Source organism: Schistocerca cancellata, chromosome 1, assembly GCF_023864275.1.
Source record: "Schistocerca cancellata isolate TAMUIC-IGC-003103 chromosome 1, iqSchCanc2.1, whole genome shotgun sequence".
NCBI lineage: Eukaryota > Metazoa > Arthropoda > Insecta > Orthoptera > Acrididae > Schistocerca > Schistocerca cancellata.
Window position 1 is genome coordinate 430,596,470 of NC_064626.1, and position 20,303 is coordinate 430,616,772.

The window sequence follows — 20,303 nt, forward strand, 5'->3', positions numbered from 1 at the left end:
CTAACGGAAGCATGTAGAGAAAAGGAGTATAGGGAGTGGAAGAAGGGGAGAGGGTTTCTGGAATAGCCGAAGGATTTTAGGAGAGAGACTGGAGATCCTGTTGAATTCCTGGAATGGGGTCACTGTGGCAGTGGTTGTAAGTTGTCGAATCTAGCAATTGGCGGGGTCCTTCAGTCAGGTAATCCCTGCGGTTCAGAACCACAATGGCGGATCCTTTGTTGGCAGGTGGAATTACAAGGTTTGGACCAGTTTTTTTTTTAAGGTGGTGGATTGTAGTTCTTTCTTTAGGCACCAGAAGAAGGAGAGAGGTTCTTTAACAAGTCCAAAAGGTAAAGCCTTTGGAAAGGACAGATGCTTCTGTGTGTCTAAGGCTTTTGGAGGAAAGTTTCAGGACCCTGTGTAAGTTCTGATTTCTGTATGGTGGTGGGAGTGAGTTTCTGAGGGTATGGTAAATGTAATAGGTTTACAAGGCAGGATTTATTGGCTACAGAGGGGTGGGGTGGGGGGGTGGGGGGTTGGAGGCTGTTGTAGTGATGGTGGACAGTGATGGTTCGAGGCAGGGGTATAAGGTTAACATGTTGACATTATGCATGGTGCTCTAGTTCCAGGAGGGAATGTGTTTCATTCTGAGAGATGGGATGTAAGAATTTGGGTTTGCAGAGGAGGAAAATTTTACAGATGGTGAGATGGTATTGCAAGGAGGTTGGCTCATGATTCACATGGTTTTGCAGGACTGGATTGGTGAGAGCTATGGACTGGCAGAATCTCAATAGATGGAGGTCATTGTGGGAGGGGTTGCAGCTGCAGACGGGTAATTTAATGGTAAGGCCATTTGGGGTATTCCACAAGCTAGGCAACAATGCAGGAACAGTATGTGGACTTGTGTTCTGGCTAGGGATACAGAAACTTTTCTGTATTGGCACTGGTGGAAGCAACGAGTATCCATGGTGAAGGATAAAAAGGATGTAAAAATACATGGGAAAAATCACAAAAAGTATATTATGAATGAAGCGTGGGGGGGAAAACAGATGAAACCTTAGGGACTAAGACCAATACCAAAAGGCAAAAATGAACTAAAATCAATGTGAAAATACAATAAAATCAAGAAGAAAAATAAATAAAAAGATGTTAATGCAGAATGCATGTCGTTGGGCTCACTTCCATATTATTTTCCCTACCTTCCTGTGCCACCTGAACATGTTGAACCTTGACCTACCAACACCCCAGCTCCCTTCCAGTCAAAAAAAAAAAAAAAAAAAGATGCAATGTGCAATAGCCCAAAAAAGTAATTAATTGCAAGCCACAGTAATTAACATTTTTGTTTCTGTACTTCAGTTTCCGTTAGAATTCTAATGAATAAAAATCCAGATTCGCGAACAAATCTGTAGCTTTTTTACATACCACTGTGTGTGAAGGCTAACGAAAATGAAAGGGCTCATCAGTTTTCTGTCAGTTTAGAAGTTTGAGACTTAAGACATTAGAATAAAGAGGACATTTAAATGATGTCACATAATTTTTTAAATTATACAACTCCCTGATATTGCATAAAAGTACTGTGAAATCAACTTGAGGGACAAAATACACTGATCCCAGATGTGTGCGCGCGCACCTTATGCCAATCACATGCTGCAGTATAAATTTCAGATGAAAGCAACATGGATTTGTGGATGTGCATTATGGAGGTCATTTTAAAATGTGGTACACAACAGTAGCAATAAATATTAAATTAAATTAAAGGCATATAAATACAAAGTAGAAGAAAAATGTCATTCGGAACTTTTAGTAAAGATTTATGACTGTGTCTTGTACTGGATAATGCAATATTGCAGAACAATTACTGTTATTAATCTGTTAATCAACTCCTCACAGGCAACACACCACCATTTCGTGAGGTGATTTACAGTGTCACAACTTTGGGATTGCCGAGGGTAGTCAACAGAAAGTGTTCAGAAAGGTACCGACTTTTTAATACTCAGTACTTGAGGGGCTGGTGACCAAAGAATTGTGCCATTACTACAGCTGGTGACTTGGGGGCTCTTAACACAGTAATTTGTGTCGGTTGCAGATTAATAATAAAATTGGCACATACACTCCTGGAAATGGAAAAAAGAACACATTGACACCGGTGTGTCAGACCCACCATACTTGCTCCGGACACTGCGAGAGGGCTGTACAAGCAATGATCACATGCACGGCACAGCGGACACACCAGGAACCGCGGTGTTGGCCTTCGAATGGCGCTAGCTGCGCAGCATTTGTGCACCGCCGCCGTCAGTGTCAGCCAGTTTGCCGTGGCATACGGAGCTCCATCGCAGTCTTTAACACTGGTAGCATGCCGCGACAGCGTGGACGTGAACCGTATGTGCAGTTGACGGACTTTGAGCGAGGGCGTATAGTGGGCATGCGGGAGGCCGGGTGGACGTACCGCCGAATTGCTCAACACGTGGGGCGTGAGGTCTCCACAGTACATCGATGCTGTCGCCAGTGGTCGGCGGAAGGTGCACGTGCCCGTCGACCTGGGACCGGACCGCAGCGACGCACGGATGCACGCCAAGACCGTAGGATCCTACGCAGTGCCGTAGGGGACCGCACCGCCACATCCCAGCAAATTAGGGACACTGTTGCTCCTGGGGTATCGGCGAGGACCATTCGCAACCGTCTCCATGAAGCTGGGCTACGGTCCCGCACACCGTTAGGCAGTCTTCCGCTCACACCCCAACATCGTGCAGCCCGCCTCCAGTGGTGTCGCGACAGGCGTGAATGGAGGGACGAATGGAGACGTGTCGTCTTCAGCGATGAGAGTCGCTTCTGCCTTGGTGCCAATGACGGTCGTATGCGTGTTTGGCGCCGTGCAGGTGAGCGCCACAATCAGGACTGCATACGACCGAGGCACACAGGGCCAACACCCGGCATCATGGTGTGGGGAGCGATCTCCTACACTGGCCGTACACCACTGGTGATCGTCGAGGGGACACTGAATAGTGCACGGTACATCAAAACCGTCATCGAACCCATCGTTCTACCATTACTAGACCGGCAAGGGAACTTGCTGTTCCAACAGGACAATGCACGTCCGCATGTATCCCGTGCCACCCAACGTGCTCTAGAAGGTGTAAGTCAACTACCCTGGCGAGCAAGATCTCCGGATCTGTCCCCCATTGAGCATGTCTGGGACTGGATGAAGCGTCGTCTCACGCGGTCTGCACGTCCAGCACGAATGCTGGTCCAACTGAGGCGCCAGGTGGAAATGGCATGGCAAGCCGTTCCACAGGACTACATCCAGCATCTCTACGATCGTCTCCATGGGAGAATAGCAGCCTGCATTGCTGCGAAAGGTGGATATACACTGTACTAGTGCCGACATTGTGCATGCTCTGTTGCCTGTGTCTATGTGCCTGTGGTTCTGTCAGTGTGATCATGTGATGTATCTGACCCCAGGAATGTGTCAATAAAGTTTCCCCTTCCTGGGACAATGAATTCGCGGTGTTCTTATTTCAATTTCCAGGAGTGTATTTGGCTTGATGTGCCAGCCCACAATATCAGTATTGGCTCTTGAGTAAAAATGTTTGACAACCACTGCTTTAGAGGAAACAGTCATTAAAATGAAGGGGTAAAGTTCACATAATTTCAAGCACCCTCTTAAAGAAATTCACTTGTGTTAATGTTTGTTGGGGGAGATTTTGTTTGCTGCATAAATATACTGAATGCTAGATGAAACTCAGATTCCTTTTTTTAACAAGAATCTTTTAAAGTGTTGGTGTGATTTTACCAGCTGTTTACTTCCATTAGTACCCCTTCTTGCTTACATCTTCCACATTTAGATGACAGTGTATGTTACAAATGGCATAACACAATCAACAAAAACCTTGAACGAGTAAATTAGATGCTAAGAAAATGAAATCTTTTGTGAATAGTAATTCACATTTCTGTCCTTCCTGATGTCATAATTGACTAATTGACTAATGAATAAAAATCCAGATTCGCGAACAAATATGTAGCTTTTTTACATACCACTGTGTGTGAAGGCTAACGAAAATGTGGCCTATCATATATACGTGGGAAAAATATATCTAAAAACAAAGATGATGAGACTTACCAAACAAAAATGCTGGCAGGTCGATAGACACACAAACAAACACAAACATACACACAAAATTCAAACTTTCGCAACAAACGGTTGCTTCATCAGGAAAGAGGGAAGGAGAGGGAAAGACGAAAGGATGTGGGTTTTAAGGGAGAGGGTAAGGAGTCATTCCAATGCCGGGAGCGGAAAGACTTACCTTAGGGGGAAAAAAAGGACAGGTATACACTCGCGCGCGCGCACACACACACACACACACACACACACACACACACACACACACACACACACACACACACACATCCGCACATACACAGACACAAGCAGACATTTGTAAACAAAGACATTTATAAACAAAGATGATGTGACTTACCAAATGAAAGCGCTGGCAGGTTGATAGACACACAGTCATACACACAAAATTCAAGCTTTCGCAACCAATGGTTGCTTCATCAGATATCACTCCTTGATGGAAGTATTTACACACTCAGAAGACTACTGCCCCCCCGCCCCCTTTTTATTTTAATCAGTTTATGATTAGTTTGGATTGGTTTGATGTGGCCTATCATTAATTTTCTCTGTTTGGTTAAAGTAAAGCACCACTGGTAGCATGCCGCGACAGCGTGGACGTGAACCGTATGTGCAGTTGATGGACTTTGAGCGAGGGCGTATAGTGGGCATGCGGGAGGCCGGGTGGACGTACCGCCGAATTGCTCAACACGTGGGGCGTGAGGTCTCCACAGTACATCGATGTTGTCACCAGTGGTCGGCGGAAGGTGCACGTGCCCGTCGACCTGGGACTGGACCGCAGCGACGCACGGATGCACGCCAAGACCGTAGGATCCTACGCAGTGCCGTAGGGGACCGCACCGCCACATCCCAGCAAATTAGGGACACTGTTGCTCCTGGGGTATCGGCGAGGACCATTCGCAACCGTCTCCATGAAGCTGGGCTACGGTCCCGCACACCGTTAGGCCGTCTTCCGCTCACACCCCAACATCGTGCAGCCCGCCTCCAGTGGTGTCGCGACAGGCGTGAATGGAGGGACGAATGGAGACGTGTCGTCTTCAGCGATGAGAGTCGCTTCTGCCTTGGTGCCAATGATGGTCGTATGCGTGTTTAGCGCCGTGCAGGTGAGCGCCACAATCAGGACTGCATACGACCGAGGCACACAGGGCCAACACCCGGCATCATGGTGTGGGGAGCGATCTCCTACACTGGCCGTACACCACTGGTGATCGTTGAGGGGACACTGAATAGTGCACGGTACATCCAAACCGTCATCGAACCCATCGTTCTACCATTCCTAGACTGGCAAGGGAACTTGCTGTTCCAACAGGACAATGCACGTCCGCATGTATCCCGTGCCACCCAACGTGCTCTAGAAGGTGTAAGTCAACTACCCTGGCCAGCAAGATCTCCGGATCTGTCCCCCATTGAGCATGTTTGGGACTGGATGAAGCGTCGTCTCACGCGGTCTGCACGTCCAGCACGAACGCTGGTCCAACTGAGGCACCAGGTGGAAATGGCATGGCAAGCCGTTCCACAGGACTACATCCAGCATCTCTACGATCGTCTCCATGGGAGAATAGCAGCCTGCATTGCTGCGAAAGGTGGATATACACTGTACTAGTGCCGACATTGTGCATGCTCTGTTGCCTGTGTCTATGTGCCTGTGGTTCTGTCAGTGTGATCATGTGATGTATCTGACCCCAGGAATGTGTCAATAAAGTTTCCCCTTCCTGGGACAATGAATTCACGGTGTTCTTATTTCAATTTCCAGGAGTGTATATGCCAAATACTAGTCTGTGATCCCATGGAAGTGTGAAAAATTTCATCTTCTAAGTCAGTACAGACTAGAGATATTGCCAGGTGTGACACATCTTTTGATACTCACAAACTCATTCATCAGAACCTTTAGAAGAACTATTTACATCCATATCGGGGCTGGTGACCTAGTGAGGAAGCATGTGCCTGGAAACCAGGAGGCCACGGGATCGAATCTCAGTCGGACCATGGATATTTCAGTATTGGTTTTAACCTGTCCTTTGCCTCTCAGTGATGTGACACATCATCAGAAACAACATATTGTACAGATTCCACCTTAAACAGACTTCAGGTCTCCTTTGTCCAGTTGGATAACTGGGTTAGGCTAGAGACACACTAGTCACCAAAGTGATGTCCAGTAGAAAGATTATTATTATTATCATTATCATCATCATCATCATCGAAATTGAATTCTTCTGATAAATGAAAGATGTTATGCAAATAACTCAGTCAACTTCTCCTTAGGTTATTTCTGTTGTTCAGTAGGCTTTTGTTCTCTCCAAGAAAGCTTATTTACATTCTTCCGACCACTTTGGTCTGTATTATTATTATTATTATTATTATTATTATTGTTGTTGTTGTTGTTGTTGTTGTTGTTGTTGTTTTGATTGCTCTGATGTAACTTCCCATTTGTCTGTTTTGTGTCTGGAGGTGTCTGTTTCTAAAATGTCGGTCAGTTGTATGCTTGCATTTTTGAGGTCCTTTTGAATTTTGTTCAGCCAAGGTATTGAATTTTTAATGATGATACGTAATCTGTTATCCTTTTTGTCAGCCGCTTTTCTGGAAAAGTATGTTGAGATAATCAAAGAATTTTGTTCACCTTTTCTTAATGCCAGGTTTGATGTTTGAAAACTGTTCTGTTATTTTGATTGATTGTAGCCTGTAATCATGTTGCATATGTCTTGTTCCTCAAATTTTCATAATGTGTTTTTTATTTTTTCAAGTTTATGTTTCCAGTTAAGTGTCAGTGTTTTGCTTTCATAGAGGACTTTTGGCTTTACAACTTTGTTGTAGTGACAAATTTTTGTCCGTCTTGACATGGATTTTTTGTTGTAGAGATTTTTGACTAAGCCTAATGCTTTTTTGACGTTTTTGGAGGCGATTTTGTTGTGGCCTGTAGTTCAGTGACTTCTCAGAGGTATTTAAAATTTGAGACACAGGTATTTAAAATTTGAGACACTGTTGATTTTACCATATATTGTTTTCAGGCTAGCAATTTCTGTCTTTGAACATAAGATTTCAGTTTCTTGAATGTGAATTGTAACTCTACTTTTACTGCAGATTCTTTAAGAATCTTGAGCCATTTGACAGCAGTCTCCTCATCATCTGTAAGTATCGTGAGGTCACCCGCAAATATGAGGCTGGTATGTAAAGGTTGTTTTTGGTAAGCCCAGTAGGATTGGCTTCCAAAACCATTTCATTGGTTCTTTTTCATTATCTTCCATGACCTTGTCTTGGTTGTAGTCTCCTCTCACCTGCCTGAATGTTAAAGGGTTTATGTAACGCTGCCACCCACCTGGAACCTGAGAGCTTTTCATCAGTAGTATATGCCAGGAAAGTCTGCATTCATACAACTTATTGCTGTTTGTTCCATAGTTATCAACTTTTATATTTATTCATATAGAAGCTTTTGGCATTTTATCATTTTTTGTGAGTGTACTGAAGGCTTACTGTGATTTTAAGTAGGCAAATACCCATTTTCATCTTTGTCAGCATCTGTGTCATCCTTATCTTACTGACAGTGCCACATTTTCGTCAAGTGGTAAATCATTTTTATCTCTAGTTATTATTGTTTTGTGTAAATTTACAATCACAAATGTAGAACTATTTTGAAAAAAAATATTTATTTTACTTTGTTTTAGGATCCAGATGTGTCGATTAGACGACGGGCACTGGAATTGAGCTTTGCCCTAGTGAATGCAAATAATATACGAACTATGATGAAAGAACTGTTAATTTTCTTGGAGAAAGCAGATCCAGAATTCAAGGCACACTGTTCATCGAGCATAGTACTTTCAGCTGAGAGATTTGCACCAAACAAACGGTGGCACCTGGATACTTTGCTCAAAGTGCTTGTTGCGGTTAGTACAGCTGCTACATATCATTAGAGTTTCTTCAGTTGTAGTGTCTTTTATAAACAAGTTGAAGCTGTCTGGTTTATTTACATTCATTTTGAAAGCTTGTGCCACTAATGGAACTCTTTCTATTGTATTTTAAAATAAGTGGGAGTTCTGTTTCTGCATTTGATTGGAGGAATTTTACAAGTCAGTTGTTTTACCATTTCAATAATTTTAACTGTTGGATTCTGCATTGGCATTTGGATGTTGTACTGAACTAAAAACAGACTTGTGGCTCTATTAAAGTGAACAAGAATTGCCATGTCATGTGGAGTTCAACTATCTTACAAAATGCTAAGGGTTTCATGAACTAAGAACATTTACTAGTTGACGCCTTAAGGTATTACAACAGTTTGAAGCAAATTCAGAGCAAATAAAACAACAGATTTAGATTACATTATTGAAGAAAATACGACATAACAGTCTAAGTATGCCATAGTGATTGCCATAAACTTGTAATCTGAAGCGTAAATGAATGTGCAGTAAATATCTTTGTGAACACAGAAAAATGTTAAGGTTTTTAATGGCTATTTATGCAAATTTAGCATATAATTAAATGAAAGATTTCAATGTAGTAGATCCGGTGTGCAGTTGGAGTCACTTTACTTTTCTCTTCAGAACACATATTAGAAAGAAAAGTGAGACATGCCAGGGTTTAGCTGAATGTAAATTACTGTTTACATTTTAATTATTAATAGCTTTTCTTAAAATGACAGAATAGTCTGTAGTGCAAAATTTGAGCTAATAATTCATAACCACCGCAAAGTGAGAACTGTGTCGTGTGTTTGTGAGGATACAATTTTATAGTACAGTGAACCACCAGCAACAGCCATTAAAAAATAAATAGTATTATTTTGAATTAGTCAAACAGAAGCAGGAGGTGCATAGTAAAGATGACACAAATTAAGTGATTAAACACTCATTGTTCAGCAAATGCTTATGCTGTGACAGCATTATGTATATTATCAGAAGCTGTCACAGGCTGCAGGAAAGCTTCTTTCCATTTCCTGCCCTTGACACAGGTGTAGATAGCGTACCAAATAACTGATGCAATATTAACAGTAGAACACATCTCGACACACACAACCCCAAAGACACATAGGTGCACACTCCTGTAGCCAGGGAAGACTAATTGAATTAATCTTTCCATTGCCTTACGAATGTGCCTTCAGGTGTCTGTGATTGTGATATGTGAATGTATGTGGTATTTCTAGAGAAAGAGCTCGAGCATGAAAGCTAGTGTGAATGCTGTTTTCTGTTTGTTTTTGTCCACCATACATCAGTCCACTATAGGTGAGTGCCTTTCTCTTATTTTACATATTGCTCCATCCAGGCATTTACCTTATTGTGAAACAGTATTAGAGATCACTCAAGAAGTTGATTCATTTAGAGGTAGGAAATAATCAGAGCTTCCCTATTACTACTGTTGACAAAAATTTACCACTATACTCAAGGTTAGGGCTTCATGTGACACTAGATTTGGATGAACATCTCTGCAAACCTTTTGTCCTTCCTTTGGAAATAGGTTGTAGGAGAATATTTTTAATTTATAGTCAATTTGTGTGTATAAAAATCCTTCAGTACAAATTTCAGCATCTTGTAAGTATGTGTTTCTTTTGCATATCAAATCTTGTTAATGTGCAAATATTTCATAGTTTAAGTAAATCATTTTGCGCTTTCAGAAGTTTCGTTTTTTGTTTTCTCATTGTACTGGAGCAGTCAGATGAAAACGAGTCAGCTGGAAAAATAAGTAATCACCATAACTGTGAATATATTTATCTCATTGTGAAACCAGATGGTCAGTTCTTCCATGGAAAAAATGTTTGCAGTTGCCTATGAAACCATGATTGCACCCAGGCACGCACCTCTTCATCCGAAGCAAATTGAAGGTCACGAATGTCTTTCTCCAGGGCTCCAAAAATATGGATATATCATTGGGGTGTTGTCAGCACTGTGTGGAGAATGTGTGAGGGCTTGTTAGCGGAACTTCTGCAGTTTAATCGGAAAAAAATCTGCCAATGAAACGTCCACCCACATGCTGCCAAAGTTGTTTCGACTACACTGCAGAAGTTCGGCTGGGAAGCCCTTACATGTACTCCATACAGTCTCAATCTCTCTCCACGCTGTCTCCATATTTTTGGAGCCCTAAAAAAAGATACAGTGAAACCCCGCTTTTGCAGTTTTCATGGGGCTTCAAAAAAAGTTGTGTATAATGCGGGAAAATGTAAAATGTGAGAAATAACGTTTTAAGCTGTAAAAGTTACATCGAGGATACCCCCTTGCACTTTATGTATGATATATGTATATAACAGGCATCAAAAGACCTGTCAGGGACTTGTTTATTATCTAATGAAGGCTTATTATCTAATAAAAACTGCTAATGTAACTGGAACTGATAAATGTCTGGGAAGTAGGAATGTTTCACTCAATTTCATATGTCATAATCGATGTTTTTGGAAGCCTGCAGCTGTCATTCAGTATTTAAGTAATGAAATACTGCACTAGTTACACTTTTTTTTCATGCTTAACATGATGCATTTTGAGAGTTTTTCTCGTTGTCAAGTGCAAATTTGTACGTAAGTATTTTGTGTGGTGATCGAATATTTGTTATTCTGCATATCTTGCACTGTAGTTGTCTTGTTGAGGTTATCACATACTATGCCTCTACAGTTTTGTAGAAAACCACCCACACACACACACACACACACACACACACACACACAGAGTCACTCAGATTGTTTCTTTGTGTAACATCACAAAAAATACATAAGTAAATTCTGCACTTGACAACAAGAAAAAATTCTCAAAACACATTTTGCTCAACATGAATAAATTATGTAACCGGCACTGTGCTTAAACTAAAAACATTTGAGCAACGCAAAGTGAATGACGATGTCAACTAGCGCTCCAAGTGGCCATACGCTGAAACACGCTAAATGTGGTTCGACTAAGGTGTCTCGATCACAACAATCACAAAATTGTGTTTGCACAGTAGAAACAGTTTGGAAATGGTTGTGATTGGTCATGATATCTTCATTCGAACTAACCTAGTTACTACTATCAGCCACCATGCCAAGTAGAGCTTGGTAGCGGCAGGAGCTACGGCACGAATTGTTCCAACTATTACAAGTCCACCAGTTCAAATACACTGAGTACAGTGCCCTGGTGTCAAGAAACATAAACACATAATATTAGAAACACTACTGGATGTCCAACATCATACCAACATCGTTTTTTCTACATGAACATTTTTTCGTGATGTGTAAATCACGGGAAATATGTTGACACAAAATCGGGTGCAAATTAACATGGTGGGCATAAGAAATTTGATGGGACCGATAAAAAAAATGTTGTAAACAGCGGGAAAACATTAATTCTGAGAACATAAAAGTGGGGTTGTATTGTATTCATGGCCCTTACATACTGTTTTCCATCTGTCTTGTCTTCATTTGACTGCCCCTTATAGTAGTGAAACCATGAGGCTGTGTTCATTGAATTTTATTGATTATTAATGACTTGCCTATTGAGTCAACAGGGAAAAAATATCCATTTTTTATTGTTGGTTTTCAGTTTTTTACTTTGCCGTGTTGTTGTATTGAAATGTAACAGTGATTTGACACTGAGATATGTCTGTTAAATTGCGATGCTAATGTCCTTCGTTATTGAAAAACCTAAAATTGACAGCAAAGGTATATTTTGTTACAATGTACTCAGAAAGAGCAGCACAATTAGCCACTGAAGGAAGTTAAGTTTCTTACAGAAGTGGGAAGGCAGAAACTTGAGTCTTCAGTATATCTGCTGCGAAACAACAAAAAGGAGGAGAAGACTGATAGATGGACACTTACCTTTCTTCACGGGAGATCATTGTAGTAGTAAAGCATAATGGTGCTTAAACTTTCTTTGAGTTGAGGTGAAATCAACCTGTATTATCTTTTGGACCATGAAGAACATCTTTCACAATTTCTTAATTGGTATAAATTTATTAATGGGAACATTTTCTTTAAATCTCTCTTTTCAGGCAGGTAATTATGTCCGTGATGATGTTGTCTCTTGTACCATCCAACTGATCTCGGAGTCAGCATCTCAGCAGGGCTACATGGTGGAACAGATGTGGCGAGCTCTAGAACGTGACACACAAGATAGACAACCACTTATTCAGGTAGCAACGTGGTGTATAGGAGAATATGGTGATCAATTGCTTTATGGTCCTCCCACCACAGAAGAAAATACTGTGAAGGTGAGTCCGTAAGTGCTGCAAAGTTGTTGTTGTTGTTTATCATAGTTTAGATTATGCTATTCTTTCCCATTGACTTGTGTACACGGCCCTGACAGAGCATTGCTCGCCATTTGGTGGTAGCAGTGGGCATAGTTCGGTCGTATAAAGGACATTTGAGGTGTGAAAGATTTATGAGTGGTACAAGGCTTGTACACACCTCCATAACTGAGTTGCTAACACATGCATGTCCATTCTTCCTACACTGAAGACTTATTTGATGTAGAAATCAGAAGTAGCTGATTTCTGTGGTGATACTGATTGCAGTTACAGTGCTGCCAAAGATATTTGTTTATAGAAGTTCACTATCTATCCATGTTGTTGTAAATAGAGATTCCACAACTGATAACTGCAGTATGTGTTAAATAAGTCATTCACAGCTGCAAATTACATTCAAATATCTTGATTGGACCCTGAAACAGTCTGAGTTCCTAGGTAAAAAAAATCTGCCTTTCCATTATATAAAGTCAATTATTGTGTGTCCCTTATATGAATTCTTCGCTTACTGTATCCATTATTTTCAAGTAAGTTAGTTGTTCAATAATCATTAGCCCAAAATGCAGCGAATGCTAGATTCCAGTTATGTCCTGCCTGCAAATTCACTAGACATTGACACTATTGAATGCAGGAGAGATGTCATTGAGTGACCATTCATAACTGAAATTACCACCTCATTTATTACAACAGGGATCTCCAACATGCAGGATGCATGTGGCCCAAAGTAAATATCAGTGTGGCTCAAGAAGTGAGCATCTATCGCACAATTGGTAAACAATAATAATAATAATGTCCATTTACACTGTACTTGAACCCCCAGAGTATTTCCAGTAACCTGCTGACCAGACAGACATGCTAGTCTGTTATCTTATGGCTACTTAAGTTGCAACTGTGAAACCAGAGACTTAAGGACTTATAACGTATTTACTCGAATCTAAGCCGCACTCGAATCTAAGCCGCACCTGATAAATGAAACTCGAAATCAAGGAAAAAAATTTTCCCCGAATCTAAGCCGCACCTGAAATTTGAGACTCGAAATTCATGGAGAGAGAAAAGTTTTAGGCCGTACCTCCAAATCGAAACAAAGTTGGTCCATTGTAATATGAAACACAATTTAGGTCGAATGAATGACGATACAGCTACAGTTGTTTGGTTTGAGTCGTAAGCTTAGCAGTTAGCTTTACCAGGTAGCCATTCCTATGCGTCAGGCGCTCCGTCTGTATTTATACGGGTACCCTTCCTTTTTCGCGTGCTTCGTCTGGTTTGAATTGATTGCTTATTTTTCTTTGATCTGATAAGTGCCGTTCTCTTTGTTATAGGTGTTTACATCACTCTAAGCTGAAAATGCATTACTGTGTTGTGTCATGCATTGTTTGTCGCATTCTGATAATGAGTGTTTACGACCTGTCACCGCTCGCGGCATGGCTTGCTCTTATGCACGTTACCGCCGCTTTACTTAAAAAAAAAAAAAAAAAAAAAAAAAAAAAGCATCTTATTGGCGAAACAATGGCAAGAGACTGCTATTTGCTGTTACTTACAATACTGCTTTCTTTGATAATGATCAACAAGAACCAAATAATAGACTGCATATGATAGAAGATGTTCTGAACGAGAGTTTAACGGAAATTTTTCTCCGTTTGAAAATCTTTGTAGACACCTCTTTAGTACATTACATTCTGCACAGAACTTAAAGTCATCTTAGATTTAAAAATCTAGTCAATTGCCATGCTTCATTTCTGACTTTATCACTATTAGGCATAAGAATAATACGAATATAAACATGACATGATATGTATATTCTTCCGCCTTTGCTGTTGTCTCACTCTAGTTTCGTAGTTTATTAGGCAGACAGGATTTAAATGAGATAGCAGCAAACACGAAAGAATACATGGTAAAATGTTTATATTTGTATTATTCTTATGGTAAAGAGAATACTGCATGTGATTCACAATTCATAATAGTTCCTATTAGCGACCATCTCTTCTCACAGGTAGGAAAAAAAATTCAGAAATCAGAATGCAGAGTTGGCCATATTGACAAACATCCCAAACAGTCTTGCCAGTCAGATTTTCGTAGTACATTGAAATGCTGCTGCATTCGAAGATGAAGAAAACGGAATTTGTATTTACTTTGTTGGATAATGTATGAAAATGCAGTGGTCGAAACTCGTGGCGGAGAAAAAAAGCTCGTCTTCCAATTTTTTTTTTTTTTTTTTTTTTAATTTATTTACTGACGCAGAGGTTTTGGTGCCAGTATTTATCTTTGTGCCTGCAAAGCATGCCTGCGTAGCGCTACATATATTTCACGGCAGAAGTTAGTTGTGGCGGCACCTACCAACATTTTTCAGAACTTCCGCTTACTTTGCACTTGATTATAAGCCGCAGGCGGTTTTTTGGATTACAAAAACCGGAAAAAAAGTGCGGCTTAGATTCGAGTAAATACGGTAATAAAATTAGTGTATGGAAATACAAGGAAATTCTGTGTTTTTTATTTCTGTACAGTTGTGATAAAGAACCTTTTCCACTGTAGTTATGATCACCACAAGTCAGTAAAACTTAGGAATTTTTATGTGCATTGCAATTACTGCCAATTTTTGCTACGTAACTGTACTGTAATTTTGTTATAATTAATTTCATGTCATATCCATTGTCAGAAATAAGAACCACATGTGAACACGAATTTCTCTATAACAGGCTTTCGAGAAACTGTTTCACTTTTGTATGCAATTTCTACTGCAGCATATGTAAGTCCAGCATACTTATTCCAATTAAGGAATCATAAATTCTAAATTACTTAAATGTGCTAACTGTAGGCCTCCAACCATTGCCTTTTTCCCTCACAGCAATTTTTGATAGTGTTACATTATGTGCAGCCCAAAATACTCATTTTCTTCCGATGTGGGTTAGATAAGTTAAAAAGTTGGACACTCCTGCAGTACAGGAATTGGATGACATATCAGTGACATTTGATGCCACTTTCAACCATGTACTCAGATGAGGATGACAGCTAAGAATTCTTAACACAGACTGATAATGAGACTATGCATAAATATCCAGCCTTAAATGTTCTTTTCTGTGTTATATACTGAGTTGTGAGTTCAGTAGTTGGTTGATGGTGATTCCTATAATATTTTGCAAAGTTGAGTTCAATGGTTCCGTGCAGACATCCAAGGCCAGTACATTACATAGCAGTTCTGAGTTTCATGCACCTTTCAAAATTTCTCAAAGGTGAAACAATTCATTATGTCCTTCATAGAACCAATTTGACGCATTCGGATTTCGGAATGTTTAGATGAATGTTTTGTTCCGTACTCTTTTGGTTCATTCAGTAGTCTACTCCTATTGACACACAGTAGCCAGTTTGTTCCTATTTGTTTGTTCCTGTTTTTGTTGACTTAATGTAATGAAAAATAACTGAATGCTGTTTTCAACTTTGGTATGAAAATGAAAGTGTAGAAATTCTTCATGGAAGTTTGTAAGTCTCTCTAATTTATATATTTTTCAGGTAACTGAAGATGAAGTGATTGCAGTTTATCAGAAGTTATTGTGGTCAACGCAAAACACAATTGTAACAAAGCAGTATACATTGCTGTCATTAATGAAACTGAGCACACGGTTTCAGAATGGAGTTGAGTGAGTAGGATTAATTGTCTTTATTCATTAGATTGGCTGCTTCAAAATGTGACATTCATTCTGCATTAAAGTTGTTAATTTGCTGCTGTATAAAGAAATAAACAGATTAAAATTGTGTGCCAGATCGGGACTCGAACGAAGGAGCTTACCTATGCAGGAGAGCTCCTACATCTATACTCTGTGAACCACCATGAGGTGCATGGCAGAAGGTACATCTCACTGTGCCAGTTATTAGAGTTTCTGCCCATTCCATTCACGTTTGGAGCACAGGAAGAATGATTGTTTGAATGCCTCTGTGCGTGCTTTATTTATTCTAATCATATCCTCATGATCGCTGTGTAAGAGATACTTAGCAGATTGTAGCATGTTTCTATCCTCGAGCCACCGCCGGGACTGGAGCAGCCCGCGCGCTGGACTGATTACAACTCACACAGAGATACCATGAATTTTTTGCGACTTTGAACTGTAATATCTCGGACAATAGTTTTTGTAAAGAAATCAAATGTGGCCATCTTGATCAACTTTGTGTTATCTTATGAATAATAATTAAAAGAAGTTTACAAGCCATATTGAACCAGAAAACTGTGGGTAAAATTGACCAAAAAATGAGCACCGAAAAAAATTTTGAAGATTGGCTTCTTGCATCTCCTGGAACTAATGCTATGACGAATGTGAAACTTGGCTTGTAGTAAACTAACAATGCAAGGTTCTCAAATATAATGTATCATTTGTGTAGCATTTTCCAATACTGAATGAATTAAGCGCAAAATTGAAGATTTTGTAAAACGTCAAAAATGCGCTATTTTCATTCTGATTTTGCTGAAAAAACTATTGTAGTGGCAACTTCTGCCACCAAATGTAACAGCAACACCAAATGTAGCAGGAAGAGGTGGAAGGCACCGTATTAACACTCATCCAAGCTTTCCAAGTGATTTATTGTTTCCAACTACAGTGCCCCCGTTCCTCTCAATCTGCGTCACTGGGTCCCGCAATGCTGAGGACACCACGTCGTCGTCTGCGAAACAGCCTGGCGCGGGATGGCTGCCTCAACGACCCGTGCACGCACTGCTGTGTGTCGCCCTTGTACAGCAGTGGAGTTGCGGCATCATCAGGATACCGACAGTTGACTCGGCAGTCTGCGTCCCTGCCGAATCAGTGCTGCTTTGTGTGAGCCGCGGGCGGCCAGCTGCATGCTTCTCGCCGGCATGGCTAAGGTCATGGCAACAACAAGCGCCCATGATCAGGTGTCTGAATCTGCGACTCTCACTTCTGGATGCCTCCGGCATGTGTTGGAAGCCAGGTAGACTGCCCGCGGTAGCGAGCCGTGGAGTGGCCCGCCGCTGGCTGACGCCCCATCTGCTGCTGCGTGTAGCTGGTGGTGTGACGTGCCCCGTCATCCAGGAGAGCCGCCACACTTGAATGAATCTTGTTAGAAACCTGCACCTATTTATACACGGTTGTGCACCTCTGTTTTGCCATACGTTCCGCTTTGCGTTGCTTACTCATAACACACTAGGTTGGCCAGTGGGCCCCTTCTGCCTGTGATTTGCGACATGCAAAACTGCTACGTATAGTCTTTCAGCAATTTGACAGTCCTGTGTCCACTATTCTACTTCGCAACTGTTTGTATGCATAACTCACTGCTGTCCGGCCCGCACCTGGCTGTAACTTGTGCTCAGAATATTGCACAAAACTAACTTTCCCTATCCTAAACAGTGGTGCCGCTACAGTATTCCCCTCTTCGGAAAGACCCGGTCCCTGGGTCGACCCCTAACTAGCTCCTAACTTTTTTTGGGTCAGCAACTATGGCATATTTCCTTACTATTAGAAAACCTAAACGTGTTCTAGTGTCCCTTAAAACCATGACATGAAACAAAGCATAAAAATTCCATACTGTATGACCACTGCTTGATCAACCACTTACCTACTCGTCTCACGCCCTCGGTATCTAATCCACTGGGGCCTGGACTACCCTTGGTTCCCTCTTGGGATTAGCTCTCCGCCTGATCAGAAAGAAAACAACACATAACAAAGTTAAGGCTGTGATGACACTTGGCACAGAGATGCTCAAAATGATCGTTGTTTGCCGTTGCCTTTCCCTATACTGAGCGACATGTTGCACAAGCTGTTTGGCTGATATGCACCCCTCTTGCTCTAAAATGAACTGTTTTATGGATCTCAACAGACCTGGCACCAGAATTTGATTTAACAAGATCAAATTCTACCTTGGCAAAACTCTAAAGTGGCTTCTGGCCAGTACAATTGTGGCTGCGTAACATTCAATTGCGTGACTCCTGAAATTGACGCTGGCAGGTGGAAGCTTGGTCCTATTATGTTAAACTTAGTTCCTGTGATTAAAATTCCGCTTCCCTCGAGCTCTACACGTTTTGCTTCTGCAAATACTCCCTGCTCAAAACAACTTGATACTACTACCAAATTCTCATAGGTGGAGAAGATCCAATGCATCCCAACCCTTTGCAAGCTCAATTTTGGTTCCACGATGTCCCTTGGACAGTCTGTTCCTTTCCCCCTGGCTAAAAATAACTGCACCGTGCATGTGTCCGGATTGGTACTTACTACCCTGGCTGGACACACCGTTACCTTCTTTCTATGGCAGCTTCGTAATTCCTCTCTTGCCATCTCAGCGTACCAGTTTCTAGTTGCCAATATCAGCAATACCTCTTTAGTTTTCACTTCCACAAACTTGGTCAACATTCCCCGCTTCACTGGATATGGGTTGACCTTGTAACACTGAAACCTTGCGTTCTTCCCCATAACCAGGAATTAGAACAAAATATACACTCGTGCTCAGTTGGTTGTTACCCTTACTGTTGCGACATGGTAGAAAAATGGCAAATTTTGCTCGCTGGGCTCCATTATTAAATATTACCCTGACGGTAATTCCTTCTGCGCCTTGTGCAACTCACGTAAATATTGGTCCGGTGGTAACAAATCGGTACTCATCTGTCCTTGCAATGCGTGATGCAGCACTTCTTGCAGATTCGTTATTACTCCCTGCACATCCCACACACTGTCAACTACACATTGCAAAAGTCTGGTTAACACCACCCTGCTATCCAGCACTTCTAGATGATCCTGTAGGGTTCCCAGGTTAAGATTTATTATGTCTTCTGATGCCTTAACATATTCCACTACCTGCCCTGTTAATGCGCAGAGCAACCATGTGTTATTCAGGACTTCCCTTCCAATGTCCCTATCTGAGTTGCATGCCAAGTGTCCGTTCCCTTCTCTCTCTTCTCTGCGAGTTGCCACACCGCCTCCACCATGTTGTTCAGTTCTTTTATATTGCTTTCGTCTGCGGTTCCGAAAACTGTCTTTAAAATTTTTCCCCCTGCATTCAGCCATCCTCATTTCCATCTTACGTCTTACCCGTGGCACCACTTCCTCCATTTGTCCTACCTGCTTCCGTAGCGTCTTACAAGCCTCATGCAATTTCTTATACTCCCCTACAACTTCCTTCAGCATTCCCTTGCCCTCTGCACATTGCCTAAGCTTTTTGAACACTTCCTCAAGCCTCCGTACTTCATTCCACATTTCCCTTATTTTCCATACCAACCTTAATGCCCACTGGTGACTTGACACCACCACATCTTCCTGCCTTGAGTACAGCACATCCCCATCCAGGTGCTGCACCCATAAAGTGTCCACCCCGATGATGAAGAGATGAATCACCGCCAATGCTCCCACTTTCAGTGACCTGAGGACAGGGATCACTATTACCCTTCCTCCCTCTTCAACAGGACTGCTGTCCGCAGCTGGCTATATTCGAAAATACTTACAGCATATGAAAATAGAATGCCTAATTACTCTACGCAAACCCAATGATACATGACACGAAAACAGAAAAAGATATTAATACTCTACTACTTTCTGGATCGCAAAGCATACGGTACTTCATGCTGTACTCTATCTTCCTGGTTTTCTCTGTGCTTAGCACCTCTCTTCACTCTCTCTTTCTTCCTCTTTCCTTCCTGTGACACATCTGGAATCACATCCAGGCAATCCTTAAATGGCCATAACTGCCCAATGTGTACCATCATTGTTCTAGTTGGCAGCTGAAGCTTAACATTAACGGGGATGTGCTTTCAACAACTTGGTATAGCCCTTGATACCTCGTGAGGAACTACTTCGTTTTCCCTTTTTGCGTAAAGGGGCTGGACGCATTACCCATTGCTCCTCTCTATATTGTGGTGAACTTCCTTTCCGCTTTACTGCATCTTCCTGCCTTTCCAAAGCCTTTGTATTCGCCTTTTATACCCATTTCCAAACATCGCGAATTGTCTTTGCAAATTGACGTACAGATTCACTGGTCCTTCCTTTCTGTAGCCTCACAAAATCAAACAGTGACGGCATTT

At 41.5% G+C, this 20,303-nt stretch overlaps 1 protein-coding gene across 8 annotated transcripts in view; it reads left to right on the forward strand.

Annotated features, from left to right (window-relative positions):
* LOC126176248 (AP-1 complex subunit gamma-1) overlaps positions 1 to 20,303 on the forward strand; it is a 191,794-nt gene that overhangs the window by 120,677 nt on the left and 50,814 nt on the right. For all 8 annotated transcript variants that reach the window (XM_049923397.1, XM_049923413.1, XM_049923405.1 and 5 more), the window contains 3 exons: positions 7,771 to 7,989; positions 12,044 to 12,262; positions 15,800 to 15,927. In XM_049923397.1, the coding sequence (XP_049779354.1) occupies positions 7,771 to 7,989; positions 12,044 to 12,262; positions 15,800 to 15,927 (566 nt within the window). The remainder of the gene's footprint in view (positions 1 to 7,770; positions 7,990 to 12,043; positions 12,263 to 15,799; positions 15,928 to 20,303) is intronic.